This window comes from Protomyctophum bolini (genome assembly GCF_963924005.1).
Source record: "Protomyctophum bolini genome assembly, chromosome: 11".
Lineage (NCBI taxonomy): Eukaryota > Metazoa > Chordata > Actinopteri > Myctophiformes > Myctophidae > Protomyctophum > Protomyctophum bolini.
Window position 1 is genome coordinate 14,690,310 of NC_137872.1, and position 17,287 is coordinate 14,707,596.

At 43.2% G+C, this 17,287-nt stretch overlaps 1 protein-coding gene across 30 annotated transcripts in view; it reads right to left on the bottom strand.

The window, feature by feature from the left end:
- The window catches only part of mapk8ip3 (mitogen-activated protein kinase 8 interacting protein 3), a gene marked incomplete at its 3' end in the record, with an annotated part of 42,983 nt that overhangs the window by 17,852 nt on the left and 7,844 nt on the right, over nt 1–17,287 (bottom strand). For 5 of the 30 annotated variants that reach the window (XM_080776808.1, XM_080776782.1, XM_080776792.1 and 2 more), the window contains exons 3-16: nt 17,081–17,201; nt 16,476–16,546; nt 15,376–15,467; nt 15,077–15,100; nt 13,379–13,535; nt 11,656–11,881; nt 11,033–11,135; nt 9,127–9,257; nt 5,913–5,930; nt 3,757–3,814; nt 3,366–3,518; nt 2,939–2,996; nt 1,010–1,161; nt 411–467 (exon numbers count right to left, since the gene is read on the bottom strand). In XM_080776808.1, coding sequence (XP_080632934.1) covers nt 411–467; nt 1,010–1,161; nt 2,939–2,996; nt 3,366–3,518; nt 3,757–3,814; nt 5,913–5,930; nt 9,127–9,257; nt 11,033–11,135; nt 11,656–11,881; nt 13,379–13,535; nt 15,077–15,100; nt 15,376–15,467; nt 16,476–16,546; nt 17,081–17,201 — 1,421 coding nt within the window. Of the gene's footprint in view, nt 1–410; nt 468–1,009; nt 1,162–2,938; nt 2,997–3,365; nt 3,519–3,756; nt 3,815–5,912; nt 5,931–7,125; nt 7,138–9,126; nt 9,258–11,032; nt 11,136–11,655; nt 11,882–13,378; nt 13,536–15,076; nt 15,101–15,375; nt 15,468–16,475; nt 16,547–17,080; nt 17,202–17,287 lie in introns of all 30 variants that reach the window. The other 25 variants (XM_080776801.1, XM_080776791.1, XM_080776799.1 and 22 more) reach the window with 12 other exon arrangements.

The window sequence follows — 17,287 nt, forward strand, 5'->3', positions numbered from 1 at the left end:
GTTTACTAAACAAACTTTGAACAGACAGACAGACAGAGTGATCATGGGTGATAATGGAATCTCTGACATAGGTAGGTAGACAACTCTTTGTGTCTCCATAGGGAACCACTGCTGATCATCAAATTATTGGCTTTGGAATGCAAGAAAAACAAACAGGTATCCATGAATTCAAGTCTCCGTGGGGTGAGTAGTTGATAGGAAAAGCATCTGTCATTTTGGGGGTGGAGACTCATAGCGAGGATTCACTGACGCTTCCTCCCGCATAGGAGGAAGTGTCCGTGAATCCTCGCTATGAGTCTGGCCCCGCCAGGCTAGGTGGAGACCATATTAATATTACATTTATTTTCCCGAGGGTCCCCAGCAAAGTTGCCACTTCTCTACATCATTTGTATAGAAAAACTGAATCTCACAACTGCCAGATGGTGGACTTCTTCTTCTCCGTGATCTGTGGACTCTCCCGAGATGCCCTGAGAGGAAAGACAGATGGCGGTCAGTCCATGGGGCAATCTGGGTACTCAATAAAAGCTTGTAGGATCAGCTACTTCCACAATTTTTCGAAAATGTTTGAAAACACTCAAACATGTCTCAACATGGAAAACAATTACGACGATGATCTCAAATCACTGACTGCCGGCGTGCCAAAGACAAATTTCAATTTTATATAAATGTAATGGACAATAATCTTCTTTATCATTTACAATTTAGGTGATTATGATCATAATTGTGGATGCAGGCCTAACTCATCATCATACAATTTACAATTACAGTTTAGGTAAGAGCTCTTAATCCAAAGTGATTTACAGTAAGCAAGAACAACACATGGTAATATATCAAATACATATAAATACTAATCAAGGATCATATCAGTAGAATATCTGTACATTGAAACTATGAGTATACACTATAGAGTGCTATGTCTACATAGTATCTAAATGACATAAGTTTAGAGTTTGCATACGCCTGTAAGGTCGTCGAGGCACTATCAGCACCATCATCATCACCATCATACCTGATCATCTCCGTCCATCGCACGGCCTCCTGCAGCTCCATCAGCCTCTCCTTGTACTGGTTCCTCTCCATCAGAACACGGGCCATCTCCACCCTGGTGAAGCGCCTCCTCTGGGTCATGGTCATGTCCCCGTCCTGCATCGGGGACGAATACTGAGGAGAGAGGAGGGAGGGAGGAGACGACAGTCAGAGACGTGACCTGGGTTGGTTGGTTACAGCCACAGCGGTTCCCAAAACGTTTTAGCTCAAGAGCCCAATTAAAAAGACGAATTAATTTAGACGTTTGCCTGCGGGAACCCAAACTAGTGAAAATTGCAGATCTACACACACACACACACACACACACACACACACACACACACACATCATAAATATGAACCAACGTCATCCATGTATCATATCGTCAAACCATGTATCGTTCGTGAGTTTTATCACAGAGGTGCACCAGCCTTTTCCTGTCATTTAAGTGCACTGTTGTGTGAGTCCTCACACAAAGTGCACTTCTCTCCTTTATGCAGATGCATGTTATTAGAGAGAATAGTGCACATAAAGCCTCATTTGTACTTACTTGCCGGCAGGTGTTGCCTGCGGTAAACAGCAGATCTACAAGCTCAGAACTTGCTATTTACCACGACACCAGCACGCCACCGCAAGTACAAACCAAGCTTGACGTGAGGAAAGGTGTGCATTCTAGATGGATTCACCAACGCTCATACATTTAGAGGGTCAGTTTTGCATGGAGTTTCCCTGCCTCTAAAAAAGCAGTTGCAGATTAGCGCAGGCAGGCTGAGGTTATATATTAAAGGAAGGAAGCTTGCGATAGAGATGAAAGACAGAACGGATTACTGTTGAAATTAGATATTATATGAATTGTTTAATGAAATCCGTGAAACTATAATATTTTTTATTATAACTTTAAAGTTTTTAATGTTAAATTTGTGGGGTTTTTTTTTACCTTTGCATCAAGAAGTCGCAGATAGCCCGATAGTTCTCAAAAACACAGGAAGTGAACCGAGAAAAAATCAAAACGCAAATCACACAATAATTCATCTAAGAAATCTAAACTCTGAATCTCCCACACACACGTTGCCATTTCACCCCTGCAACAGTCAGACAGTCCTTGCAACTCTGTCCCGACACCATATGTGACCACATTTGACTGAGGGACTGCCATTTTCATTTTCGTTCAGGGAATCATAGCTTCAAATTGACATATTGGTTGTTCAGTTTGACCCACCAGTTTTGGAGATATGGCTTATAGAGTAATGTCTTGCAGAAAACAGTGAGTTGAGAAAACAGGCTTGAAAGGTTCACTTCTGTGGTCTCTAACATTACACCTAGCTACATGTTTATTTATTTTATATTTTCATGTCGATTTAAGCTTTGACACTTATTTCAGACATGCTAGTATGTGAAGAGTCTGCCTGTGCTATTAACTCATTTTGGAGGAAAAAAACCTGCTTTGTCTGAGTTTAAAACTGATTAAAAAAATGGTGACTGTTACCAGGCCTTTCAGTCTAATACAGTAAGATGGGTGAATACAATGTAGAGCAGTGGTTCTCAAAGCGGGGCCTCCCAAGGGGTCCTTCAGAGGTTCCAGGGTCCCCCCCAGCAAACTTTGGCTTTGGCAAAAACGTTGAAAGTATTTTTCTTTAGCACAAATCCTCTCTTCTGAGGGGGCCAAATTACACATTTGGGGACCGTTTGAGAACCACTGATGTAGATAAACAGGAAAGATGGAGAGAGAGAGAGAGAGAGAGAGAGAGAGAGAGAGAGAGAGAGAGAGAGAGAGAGAGAGAGAGAGAATGAGAATGGGGGAGTGAACCATCCACCCACGTGGCACGCGCCTCATGGCTCCCCCACCCCCTGTAGCCACACCAGGTGATCTCCAGGAGGCAAGTTATTGATTCTTATAATGAGATACACTCACATCATCACCCCCTTCATCCTTGGAGTCCTGAGATGCTCCCAGAGCCTCTGCTCTCAACCTGCAAAAAGCCAAAGCAAAGAAACATTCAGGAGAGAGTACACACGCATGCCTGTCCCCAACCAGGAATTGATATAGTCCAATCTGATTGGCCTACAATCGACTGGTAGTCGAATCATGCAAAAAAGAAAGAAAGAAAATTAAAAATTTGTATTTTTTTAACACAAATCTTCTCTTCTGGGGGTCCCCTGGCACAAATACATCTAAATAGAGGGTATGCACATGCATAAAGTGAGCGGTAAATCGAGTGGCAAAGTGAGTTTAACAGAAAGTAGTTTTTTGACACTCCATTTTAGGTGGATCCTTGGCACGAGAAAGTGTGAGAACCGCTGATGTCAGGTCTTGGTGGGACTCGACCGTTACGGCTCACCTCTTAATCTCCTCCTCCAGCTCCTTGACCCTGGTGTCCAGCTTGTTCTTGGACAGTCTCACAGCCTCCAGCTCCTCCCTCAACACCTCGTGTTCCCCCGACAGCTCGTCCACTTTGGCAATCAGGTCGTTCTTCACGATGTTCAGAGCATTTCTGCCAGAGGCGGAGGAAGAGGCGTGGGCATTCAGTCATATGGTGTTAGAAATCCATTCATGCAATTCGTAATCATTCTTATCAACGATTCAGAAATTGATTCACAATTTCCAAACATCGAATAAAAAAATAGATTTTCCTGATGAACGTGTGTGTGTGTGTGTGTGTGTGTGTGTGTGTGTGTGTGCGTGCGTCCATGTGTTTTTTTCTTTTCTTTTTTTCTCTGTCTCTCTCTTACTTGGTTTCTAGGAGTTGTTTGTTCTCTGTTAAAAGATTTTCCACCTCCTTCCCCATCCCTGCAACAAAAAAACTCATTAGTTCTTATCCTCACAAACATCAAGATGATCATAGGTGAGAATGTGGTGAAATTCTACAGTATGTGTTCAATCCTCAATTATGCTAAAAATAAATGTACCCTGTGAAGAGTCCTCACAGCGCAACATATATAAACATGTCAATCCTTTTCTTGTATTATTGTTCTTTCTCTACTGTACTATTCTGTTTTCTTTTATAATTTTACTTTTACTTTTATACAAAAGAAAAGAAAAGAAAAAAACAAAGAAGCAACAAGCATTGGAGTACCGTAAGCTGGACACTCACATAAAAGCTTAAAACAAAACAAATAAAAATTGAGTGACACTCATGCTTAATGTATACCCCCATGCCGAAATGTTAGTCTAGAAGCTCCTGCAAGGCATATATGCCATCTAAATATGTCATTTAGATGGCATGGTGTTTAGACAGATGGTATGATTGATTTGTTTGTACACTCTACCCACTCAGCTACAGTCGCCCCCAATTGAATATGAATATAATAGAATATATTCAAACCTTGACCTCCTCACAGTAGCTTGCCAGTGTTGCAAATATTGTATTGTATTGTATGGATATAATATAAGTCTTCATGTGCAGTTGACATAACAGGTCAGATAAGACAATGGATGTAGCTAAATGACGGATTACCAATGTTCTAAATGCCTACCTTATACTATCTCCCATTTGAATCTGTTTTTAAACGTGATGGAATGTTCGTGTCATTTGGCACTCAATGGTTGGCCAATTGAAGGTCTAAGGACAAGGAGTGTTGTTTGTTTCCTTTGTTCAGGTGGTCCCAGTAAAGCTCTTTGAATCTGTAACAGTTGTTACAGTTTGTCTATGAATTGATTGCATAGGGCCTACATATTTTTTTTTGGTCCTATCCCTTTTGGGCTGAGTGTTTGACTTACGTTTATTACAAATAAATTAACTCGACTTACTACCCAAATATTTCAACTAAAACAATTGATTCAACTAAGGTTCCGTTCCCCTCTAGATAAAGATCTTCGTAAATGAATACATTTCACGAATACTTCTCTACAAGGTGTCTTAACCCATTAAAACCTTAGAGTATATATATAATATAATAGAGAGGAAACACTGAAGCGAAAAAGACATGGTGGCCGAAAGTAGGAACTGCAGCTCGAGCGGCATCTGGGCCAATCACATGAGCACGCTGAGGCGGCCGAGCCAAATTAACCTGACGCTGCCAGATGGGGGCGGTATTGGGCATGTTCCCCAACACAGCTTCCATCTGGGATTTCTCAGGGAGTTCAGCTAACACCAATCCGTTCCGTACCGAACCAATCAGCGTGAGCTAAGGGCGGGATATGTGCGAAACCGGATGTGAAGCTATATAGACACGTCAATATGATTGGTTGTGTTTGCACGCCCACACGGTGATAGACAGACGGTCCCATCCAATCATCTACCAAGTATCTTGAAAAAAAGGAACAGCCCCGTCATCGAATTTGCTTCCGCGATCCCAGATCCCAATAAGCTGTGAAACAAATTTGTGTAGCAAGCTTCTTGGATCTGGCAGCGTCAGGTTAGAGCCAAATAGCCAATACACAACAACGACGACGCTCGTTCATGACTCGCTTGCAGTGCACGCACACAATGCATGCATGTTTTTTGTGAGGGTACCTACCCCTAGGGGACACGGGGAGAACATGCAAACTCCACAAAGAAAGGCCCTTTCTAGGGTGTGGGCACTGATGACGCGGAGGAGAGAACACGCTCCCAGCGCCCACACCGTCCCCAGCGGGAATTGAACCCAGGACCTTCTAGCTGTGAGGCGACAGCACTGTGCCACCATGCCCCCAGGACTCAGATCTTAATGGGTTAAAGAGGAGCTGTGGACCAGTAAAGACCAGTGCATGGGGAGACGCAATGCAGGGTTGATATAAAGATTAAATAACAAATAATTAAATACATTAAAAAACAAAACAAAACGCTGTTCAAGGGCAGTAGGGAGGTGTGTGACATCAAAGCGAGGAGCACATGCCAGGAAGTGACATCATCATGTATAAACTACCAATAAGATGAAGACTGTTAATAAGGCAAGGGACACCTTACCGAAGAAATCATCACGGACTGGTGGCGAAAAGAGAAGGGAAGGAGGAGAGAGGAAGGAAAGAAAGTTTAAAGGATGCAGAGAAGGGCAGGAATTGGAGAAAATAGAGGAATGCCAATAAGCACTTGTTAACAGACGGTGAAAGCAAACTCCAAGAATGTAACTACCAGTGGAGTAAAGTAACTAAGTATATTTGCTCAACTACTGTACTTAAATATAATTTTGAGGTATTTTTACTTTGCTGGAGTACTTCCAATGTTCAATACCGGGTATTAGCATTACACGTCAGAGGCAAATATTTAACTTTTTATTCCACTGCAATTATGTTATAACTTTAGTTACTACTTTGTAGATTTAGATTATTATTACAAAACATGCAGTAACCACGTTAACCCTAAAAACATTTCGGACATTTGAAAATAGCCGATCTACAAGCTGACAATGTGTTGCGATGCGACACATTGTGAGCTTGTAGAACGGACATTTTCAAATGTCCTTGACACTGGTAACTACTGTATAGTAATAGTAGAGCTGTCCAATCAAATCTAATTGCCGAGCCACTAGGTGGTCATTTGGATAATTAGGGACTCGTTCAAATCAAGCAGTGGATATTCATGAGAAATTTGATTCTAAAATGTGTTAATGTTTTTCAAAAGGTAACGATAATGACAAAGTCACTACAGTACTGCGTTTTGGAAGGCATCTAATTCAGAGGAGCTGTGATGAGAAAAGTAAAGGCGTTCTCTTATGTCTAATAATAATTAAAGGCACGATAATTAACCACATGAACCCCAGCATCTCTTTACTGAGCATGTCATAATAGGTGAACATTCGGCAAAAATAGGCCAACAATCGTCGAAGATAGCCGATCTGCAAGCTCAGCAATTCCCGTGTTATGACGTACAACAAAGCATAGGGTTTAAGTAGTTGATAGCAATCAGTTATTGATAAATATCTACACCAGAGGTTCTCAAACCGGGCCCGGCAGGGACGCTCAGGTTTTCCCTGGAGGTAGAGGGGGTTCCAAATGGTACCCTTGCAGGTCTGTAACTCTGAGAGTGTACACAGGTCCATTTGGTTCCATTTGTACACTCTCAGAGTTACAGGGTGGTCCTTGAGATGAAAAGGTTTGAGAACGACTGGTCTACACACTTAAAAAGAGAAAGGAGAAGTGATGGACAGAGAGGGATACCAACCAATGGTTCGGATACACACCTGAGAACTCCCCTAGTGGTGTGTGCAGCAGACGTGTACAAAAACAGGACAAAAAGAACAAAACGAGTGAGAGTTAATTAACAGATGAACGAGAGGGCGTGTCAAATTGTATTTCCTTATTTCATTGTGCCCCGGCCCCACACACACACACTAAACCAAGAACATTCAGAGACAGCAAAATAATGAAACACATACACCCACTTCCCCTTTGCAATTGGCTGAAATTAACTTGACATATTAGTCATAGAAGATTATATAATTTATTTTTTTAGGTGAATATTTTTAACTAAAATCTTTGATTCTGGGAGTCCCTGGAACAACATATGTTGAGATGGGGGGGTCTGCGGTCAAATGCATAATATTATATTGTCTTGACATGAAAACGTTTGAGAACATATAACAACATAGGTTTTTCAGAAAACTGTCAGAATTCGGAAGACATTTGTAGAATCGGCCTGATGTCTTAATGGGTTGGAGAAAATCCAGTTTACCAGTGAGTTAAAAACCCATAAAACTGAAAACTGAATGAAGGGAAAATAATTAACCAAAACCAAAGGGTTCAAGCCCCCCCCCCCCCCCCCCCCCAACAACTCAAGGGGAATACATGGAAGCTGGGTGTGGGTGGGGAGGTTGGGGAGGTGCAGCCGCCATGGCAGAAGCAAGCTTTTCTGTGCTGTGCGATGGAAGGATGACATGTGCTGCATCATGGGATATCAACGGGAGATAATCTGTCCAGCCTGGGCCATGCAGGGGTCAAAGGTCAGATCCAGTGTACACAGCCTGGCATCATGTGACGCTCGGCCACACTTTAATGCAACATAAAACAAACACCGGCCTCAGCTGTTTCAATGCCTTTTGGCAAGCTGCCTTCCCTACCTCCTCCCTTCCTCCACTTCAACACTTTCCTACCATGACTAGACTCTAATCATGGTTCTCAACCTACAGGTTGCTAAATATGCAGCATTGTTTTGTCACTCAACAGTTAACAAACCAACATACAGTATATAGTAAGTGTATGCAGGCAGGGTAGCTGAACATTTCTAAGGTGACAATTGAATGACCTTCTTAATATCGCCAAAGTAAAATAAATGAATAAAAATGAGACCTGTACTGTGTGTGTCAAAAGTAATCAACAAACTATACGATAATAAAGCGTATATCTTTTCTACGTCCGAGCATAGACATGGTAACACCTCTTTAAAAAAATTAAAGTTACAAGTAACTGTCGCGTGTTGCCATTCTCTTGTACTTGTATTATTTCCCACCACGGAGTACCCTTGCATCTCGGAGGACATGCAAGATGGACAGTCGGTAGGCCAATCAGAGGCAGGTGGGGCGTTACCATGTCTATGCTTGGACGTAGAATAGATATACGCGATAATAAATATAATAATAATAATATAAGAAAGATGGGTGGGGGGTCCCCAGTTCATATTATGATTATTTTGGGGGGTCGTGGCCTGAAAAGGTAGAGAACCACTGGTCTAGATAATGTGGTAGATATCGTATACGTTCCACGTGAGGTCTCGTCTCGCTCGTGTCGGCTTCTCAGAGACGGTATGATTTATTTTGAAACTAGGTTTAACCACTTTCAACCAAAGTAGGTGCCAGAGGGGGGGATACTTTGATAATATTTGGAATTTGTCACTTAGACCCTCTATGCTTCGTAAAACTGTACTCTTTTTTTAGCCTACAGGACACCAAATCTCTTATAGCAGATCTACAAGCTCACAACATTGTGAGCTTGTAGATCGGCTAGTTCTGGTGAATGTCCCCCCCCAGAATAAGAATGCCGGGGTTTAAGTGCAACCCCAAGTATAGATGTTGTTTTCAGTCTGTCCTAATGGAAACAAATATTCTCTCCAGTTTGTGACATACTATATGTTTGCAGGAAAGATTTACATATTTACGTACCGTTAATATGACAAAAGGTACTATAAAGTTCAATGAAATTCAGGGGTAGACTAGAAGTTATTTACAGGGGTGATCTGAGTCAAAGACCGGACCACTGACCTAAAAGCTCGGCTCCTGCGTCCACGTCTCCGATGATGTCCGACTTGGCGTCCTTGATCTCGTGGTAAAGAGAGTCGGTGTTGATGCCAAAGGCCTCGTTCACTATGCCCTGGGAGGGACTGAGACACATGGACAGTTCACTATGCCCTGGTGAGGGACTGAGACACATGGACAGTTCACTATGCCCTGGGAGGGACTGAGACACATGGACAGTTCACTATGCCCTGGGAGGGACTGAGACACATGGACAGTTCACTATGCCCTGGTGAGGGACTGAGACACATGGACAGTTCACTATGCCCTGGGAGGGACTAAGACACATGGACAGTTCACTATGCCCTGGGAGGGACATGGACAGTTCACTATGCCCTGGTGAGGGACTGAGACACATGGACAGTTCACTATGCCCTGGGAGGGACTGAGACACATGGACAGTTCACTATGGCCTGGGAGGGACATGGACAGTTCACTATGCCCTGGTGAGGGACTGAGACACATGGACAGTTCACTATGCCCTGGGAGGGACATGGACAGTTCACTATGCCCTGGGAGGGACATGGACAGTTCACTATGCCCTGGTGAGGGACTGAGACACATGGACAGTTCACTATGCCCTGGGAGGGACTGAGACACATGGACAGTTCACTATGCCCTGGGAGGGACATGGACAGTTCACTATGCCCTGGTGAGGGACTGAGACACATGGACAGTTCACTATGCCCTGGGAGGGACTGAGACACATGGACAGTTCACTATGGCCTGGGAGGGACATGGACAGTTCACTATGCCCTGGTGAGGGACTGAGACACATGGACAGTTCACTATGCCCTGGGAGGGACATGGACAGTTCACTATGCCCTGGGAGGGACATGGACAGTTCACTATGCCCTGGGAGGGTCTGAGACACATGGACAGCTGAGAATGAGCATGTTACCCATGATGGGTAACATGTCATTGTTTCGACCTCCCGTTAGTCTGACCGATTACTATCACTATCCCAAACCCTAACCTCAGTCTTAACCAGCCACATGGTTTCTAATACTAACCTCAGTTATAACCGGCCACGTAGATCACTAAACCCTAACCTCATTTATAACCGGCCACGTAGATCACTAAACCCTAACCTCAGTTTTAACCAGCCACGTAGATCGATAAACCCTAACCTCAGTTTTAACCGGCCACGTAGATCACTAAACCCTAACGTCAGTTTTAACCAGCCACGTAGGTTGCTAATACTAACCTCAGTCTTAACCAGCCACGTAGGTTGCTAATACTAACATCAGTCTTAACCAGCCACGTAGGCTGCCAATACTAACCTCAGTCTTAACCAGCCACGTAGGTTGCTAATACTAACCTCAGTCTTAACCAGCCACGTAGGCTGCCAATACTAACCTCAGTCTTAAGCGGCCACGTAGATCGAACTAACAAGATGTCAGACTTATGGACAATCCCCCTCTTATGTTCACACGTATGTGTAATATGTGTGTGTCTATGCAGCTAGGCAGAAGCACACATTTGAGTGTATGCATGTTTGCCGCTCTATGTTCGCACCTCTTTACGGTACACGCGTGCGTGCAGTGTATGTGCTAATTGCACGAGAAGTGTATGCATGAATCTACTTTTGTGATGGGGCATGATGATACCGCTGTAATGTTTCCTCTCTGTCGGGTGGAAACCTCATACTGTATGTCCCAAAATTGTTACTTTTCAGGATTCAAATTCCAAAATAGCAAAAGTAGCAGATCAACATGCTTTTGATGCTTTTCTGTGAAGTAGGCCGTTAATTTACAGGAAAAAACAACACAAAAGGTTAGCATATGGAACATATGAGGTTTCTGCCCGACAGCGACGATTAGTTTGCATGTGCATTGTGGCTGGTTTGAGGTCTTCCTACCTGCTGCCTCCTCCGTAGACCCGGGGGTCCACACACATGTCCAACTCTGGGGTGGAATCGATGATCTCCTGAAACTCAGACCACTCGTCACTGCTACCCATACCTGCATGAAAAGCATCACAGAAAAAATGCATCAGTATAGTATCTTTTTTATTTTTTAAAGATATTTCTTTGCGGATTAGCCTATGCCTTTTATTGGTTTTTTGAAGGGACAGACAGAGTAGGCTGACAGGAAAACGGGAGAGAGATGGGGGAAGACATGCAGTAAAGGCCGTGTCGCTGCGTGACACTGCGACTGGATTACCAGTCGGGTGCCCAGACGGTTACGCCACCGCCTGGGCTCAGTATAGTATCTTAAGGGCATGTTCACCTACACGGCGGACGTGTAACCCACAGAAAACACAAAGTGTGTTTTAAACATATTGCTAGTTTGACCACTTCAATGCACTTTAAAAAAAAAGAAGAAATGTCTACTGTATCTACAAGCTCTCAATGCGTCGCAGGCACATTGAGAGCTTGTCAGTGTTGTGTATGACTGTTGTGTATGAGTGGATATGCTCATGCGGGGTGGTCATAGCTTTTATCAGATGTAAGAAGTGGGGTGGGGGAACTACGGCTCTTACCAATGCTCACGTTTCTCGTTTCCTGGGACACCTGCACCTCCATGTTCCGGCTGAGGCGCTTGGCACCTTTCCTGCGGTTGCCGCCACCGGTCCGCATGGCGTCAAACTCTGCCGCCTCGTTGAGCGGCGTGACAGAGGCGGACGGGACGGATGAGGTGGGCGTGTTGGACTTGCTCCCCGCGCTGCTGGGTGTGGCCGCCACGGAGTCCGACTCGGAGCCGTCCTCCTTTCATGAAGAGGAGCACATGGACCAAAAGGCTAAATAAAACCTCAACACTGAAACATGTTGTATTACACTTGTATTAACAGTGTAAAAGGAGTCCTGCACACTTTCCCATTAATAAATATGTGTAAATGTACGATGTTTTAGCTGCTGCTACATACTGCCAAAAATCTAAAAACATACTGCCAAAATCACACATTGAGGCTGTAGGCTTTAAGTTTTGCTTTTATGAAATATCTATTAAGGAAGATGCTTCTGAACAAATTTCTAGTTTGACCACTTCAAATGCTCGTATCTTAAAATGATAACCAAGAAAAGCCTGCAAATCTGATATTTTCACTGCGAAACATGCTGAATAACAAGACATGCTGGCTTCTATGGAATCCAAATTAGTTGTGGCGACTGAGAACTTTAATCCATAGGGAGCACGGACTCATGCAATTCCATTGACTAGAAAAACTATGAAAGATGTTCGTCGACTACCTTTTTTTCACTGACAAAAACTATACTAAAACAAAGTTGCGGTGACTACAACTATGACTAAATGTATTGACAATTTCGTCACTAAATAGAAACTACACAAAACCTTTAGGGAGGGACTACTGGAAAAATCCAGCAGAACTAAGACATGGCCTTTTATGCTTGGTACGCTAAGCGTGGGTGTGGGACTCCGCACAATCAGGCATTACAACGCCATCACAGCCTCTTTGTGACCTGAACATCGGGCATTTTAACAGTCCCTAAAAACTAAAACTACTGGTACACCACCTAAACTGTTGAAATTGCACAATGTGAAGGAGGGTACACTTACAAACACAAGGCTTATACACTATATACACAACACGATGGAAGCTGAAACTCCACAACCACACAGGAAAATAATCACACAAGTCATAAAGAAAAAAAGCACGAGAAAACAAAGGACCCCTCTGCTTGCTTGAGTCAACATGTTTTCCAACAAACCCCATGGATTCTAGCCTACGATAAGAGTCACACACGTGACTTGATCAAAATGATGTATCCTTAAAGTGACACCAGAGGCGTGTTTTCAGAAAGAAATAGTGGGTGGCAAAAAATACCATAGCCCCATTTCTAAAATAACAAAAATTGTTGATCTACTTGTAGAACTATTTTCACTACGGGGCAAAAAGAGAAAATGTTTGAAAATGTTCTCCTATAACACGTTTTAAAGTCGTTAATAAATTAATGGTTGCATACAATTAAAGGCTAATCTAAATTACAACACGTGTCACATGTTGTTGGGGACAGTAATATGCATAAAATAACCACATTTAAGGTTAAATGTGAACACAAGGGTGTGGCAATTGCCATCCCGATGACGCAAATGACACCCCTTAGTGAAACAAGCAGGCGTGGGGGGGAGGGGTGTCCTTGTGGGTGTGGCTATAGCAGGATGGTGGTGAAGGCCAGCCTCTCTCCCCTGCACTCCTCCGAGGCGGCGGATGGACGGGGAGAGATTCAGGGCCGCGTCTGGCACACCTGATAGCCGGAGGAGCCGTAGTTGGGCTGGCCAAGCTCGCTGACCTGCCAGGTGTCTTTTCCGGGCATCATCCTAGCCCCCCCTTGACCCCCACCACGTACCATTCCTTCGGCGTTGGGGTACAGGCTCAGTGACGGCGGGCGCTCTGCTTTGCTGCTGGGAGAGACAGGAGACACAGGGAGACACAGAGACCACGAGCATGAGACTCACACCGAGTGGGGGAGGACATAATAGCAGTGGTGGAAGAACCACTCAGATTTCGCATGCAATGAAAATGCCTCACCCACCCATCCGACCACTTTATGTGTTAAGTAGTCTGATGGGTGGGCCGCGAACACTTTGGAGATTGGAGCACGTGCGCCGCCGACGCGGAAACGGATTTGAAAACCACTGCAATAAACCAAACGAGAAGTGCGTTGATCCAAGTCGTGGCACGTGGGTCCATGTTACACAACCAGAGTATAACATTATTAAATGAAAACAGATATATCTTGTCTCTGGAAAATGTTTCATTGTAATACTGTAAAGATGGGCAGGCAGACAGACAGTATATGAGACAAGCAGACAGACAGACAGGCAGACAGACAGTATATGAGACAGGCAGACAGGCAGACAGACAGACAGACAGACAGGCAGGCAGACAGACAGGCATAGACAGTCAGGCACACAGAACCAAATTATGGAGGCAGAGGAGAAGGTAGGCAGGTCAAGGCAGCAGCATATCATCGCTGTCGTGCAGAAACCTATCGCCATATTCTAACTTTTTGTGTTCTCCCCCTTAAATCAATGCCCTACTTTATCACACTACACTACAGCGTCAGACAAAAGCATCAAAAGTAGCAGATCCACAAGCTCAAAACAACGCAAAGTGTTTGAAACTATTTTTACCCAAAGGGCAAGTCACAATCTGAAGGCATGTCTGTATTCATAGTGAAAACAGATTGATCAACAAGGTCACAATGCATCGTTCTCTGACACACCGTGAGCTTGGCATCACGACACGTGTGATCTAAATCTGGTAGATCGGCAAATGTTCTATGTGTATTGTGCACATAGAACATGAAAATGAAACAACCTGTAGAGTTATGCTGTGTATCGCAGTAATAATATGTTGTTGTCACAAACACGGCACACCAGTTTGGAAACACTGCCCTAACACGACCTACAGGCCTCATGACCTACCGGGCCATTGACTTCAAATCAATATCACCATTATTTTAAACGTTTTCTCAGATTACAATGAACTCATTAACTGCCAGAGTTTCTCTAGAACAGTCTGCAGCCACTGCCAGCGTTTTTGAGCCTTCTTGATTGATTTACGGAAAAACACAAAAAGTTAGAATATAGAGATAAGAGGTTTCTGCGAAGACAGCAACGATAAGATAATATGGGGGCATATTGTTTTGTCTGAGGGGCAGGATGCAGCAAGATGGCTGCTTGCTTAACAGCACTATAAAGGGAGAGGTTTGAAGGTAGATTCTGTTGCTGTCGGAAAAGAAACCTTGTATCTCCACATTACAACTTTTCTTTTTTGTACCTACAAAAGTGTTACACTAAAGTAGTGAAAAAACAAATCTCATCTACAAATTCAGCCAATTTCACTAATTTTAAACGTAACAAAATAGGACATGGTGGACATACAAGGTTTCCACTCGACATCAAGGATTTTCAGGTGGGGGAGATTTTGTTTAAATTACCTTTTCCTCCACGTGTGGCGTTGACTGTGCACATGGGAGCACACAGACAGACAGACATACAGACAGACAGACAGACAGACAGACAGACAGACAGACGCAGACAGACAGACGCAGACAGACAGACACAGACAGACACATTAGAGAAAGACGACAGAAGACAAGGACATGCCACAACACACCAGAGTCTATGCTAAGGCGAAATATTGAAGGAATACGTAGATTAACAGTACAATATGCAAATTATAATCGCACGTGCCGTGCGCACACGCACACACGCACACACACAGTCGATAACTTACGTTCGTCCACTGCCTGGGGCTTCTGACTGGCTGTTACTTCCCACCTGTTGCATTTTAGAGCGTTCTATATATTCCACGTAGGTCTGAATCATCTGGAATGAGAAGGGACAGCAGATCATCATCAATCAGCCTAATCCCTATATATTCTGTTACACAACAGAAAATTGCAAATATATATATTTTTGTACTTTTACTCAATTACATTTAAAATACCGGACATTTACTTGTAATAGCGTATTTCTGCATTGCAGTATTGATAATTTTACGGAGTACTTTTGAATAAATTGTTGATGACTCGAGTCACTAATGCCGGCAGTTTGAATGGACATAAATGGCCATCCATACATTATGAGATTAGCTATAAACTAACACAACATGACATGATGGCTGATAATTCATGTAGAAGTATTTTTAATGTAATATATTCCACTGTCTGCTTGTTTTGATTTCATGCTTTGTGTGGGGACTGCGAATGTAAATTAGCATCTTTGCTAAATCCGGTACCCGCATATTTACGTTGCATACATTACGTAATGTCCATTAATATGCTGTGTCCCGTCTAAATAAACAAATCAAGTAAAGAGGATGATAATGATGCCGTTAATAATTAATTTGGTGTTCATTATTCAGTTCCATGGATATTCTGTACATTGTGGGGGAAGGTCTTGTGAAACATAACAGCAGCAACGTAATCAGATTATGCTGCTGACATAATGCAGTGGATTATGGCAGTGTTTATAACTGCCCGGCTCCGAGGGCAATCAGCAGATCATAGTAGTGTGAAAACAAAAGTATTATAACTTAACTTTAGGCCTAAATTATGATCCACTTCCCACTTGCCAAAATGAACTGTGTAATACTACTGTAGCTTTTAGTGTTGCATGTCTTGATGAATTGAGTAAGGACCACAAAGGAAACCAAGACGGAAAATGAATGAATGAATCAATCAATCAATCAATCAATCAATCAATCAACCCATTATGCATTTCTCCATTGTGGTCCTTTGAATTTTTAATGAATGAATTAAGCTTCAGGTGAGACGCAAAATAACAGGGAGAAACATCACCGTGACGCACATTACATAGATGTGTCCTCCTTACCTCAGTGTGGCGCTGATGCAGGGCGTTGTATTCCTTCTTCATTTCAGACTCACGCTCCTCCAGACGAGAGACTGAGGAACACAGAAGAACAATCAGTAACTCTTGTCTTTTGAATGAAAGTAATGAGTTCAAATATGGTCCTCAAACTTTTTCATATGCAATCTGCATGCAAATGTTAAAGCTAACTGTTAAAGGGGTCGGGGAGTGAAGACCACAGGTTTCTCAGTGGTTGAAGCAAAATGTTTTTTTGTTAAAAGATTAAGCTCTAAATTCTGATAGTAATCATTGCTGTATAGTGTTTGTTCAGTCACAGGGTACACCATGTCTCTCCAGCGAGCTTGTACACCTGCTATTTTTATTAATGTTTTGATATTGATCAATATAAAAGATGTTTGGACATTTCTGAATACTTTTGAAAGTTTAAAATAAATTTGAAAATGTTTAAACATAAACCATCTCTTTTGGGGTTCCCTGGCACAAAAACTTTTCAGATGGGGGTGGGGGGGGGGAGGGGGGGTCGCCAGCCAGATACATATCAATTTGGGGGTCCTTGAGTCTACAGAGTCTGAACAGATGGGTGTAGTTGTGCGTAGTTTTCCACTCACTCTGGTCAGAGTAGTTTTTGGTCTTGAGCTCCAGTTGTTTCCCCTGCAGCTCCAGAAACTCCACCTGCATCTGCAGCTCCTTCTTCTCCGTCTCCAACGTGTCCTCAAACTCGATGAATTTCTGACGGAAAACAAAACATCACAGAAAAGTACACAATGTTAAACCATTCCGGTCATGTGACTTCACATTCATGTGTAGCCAATCAG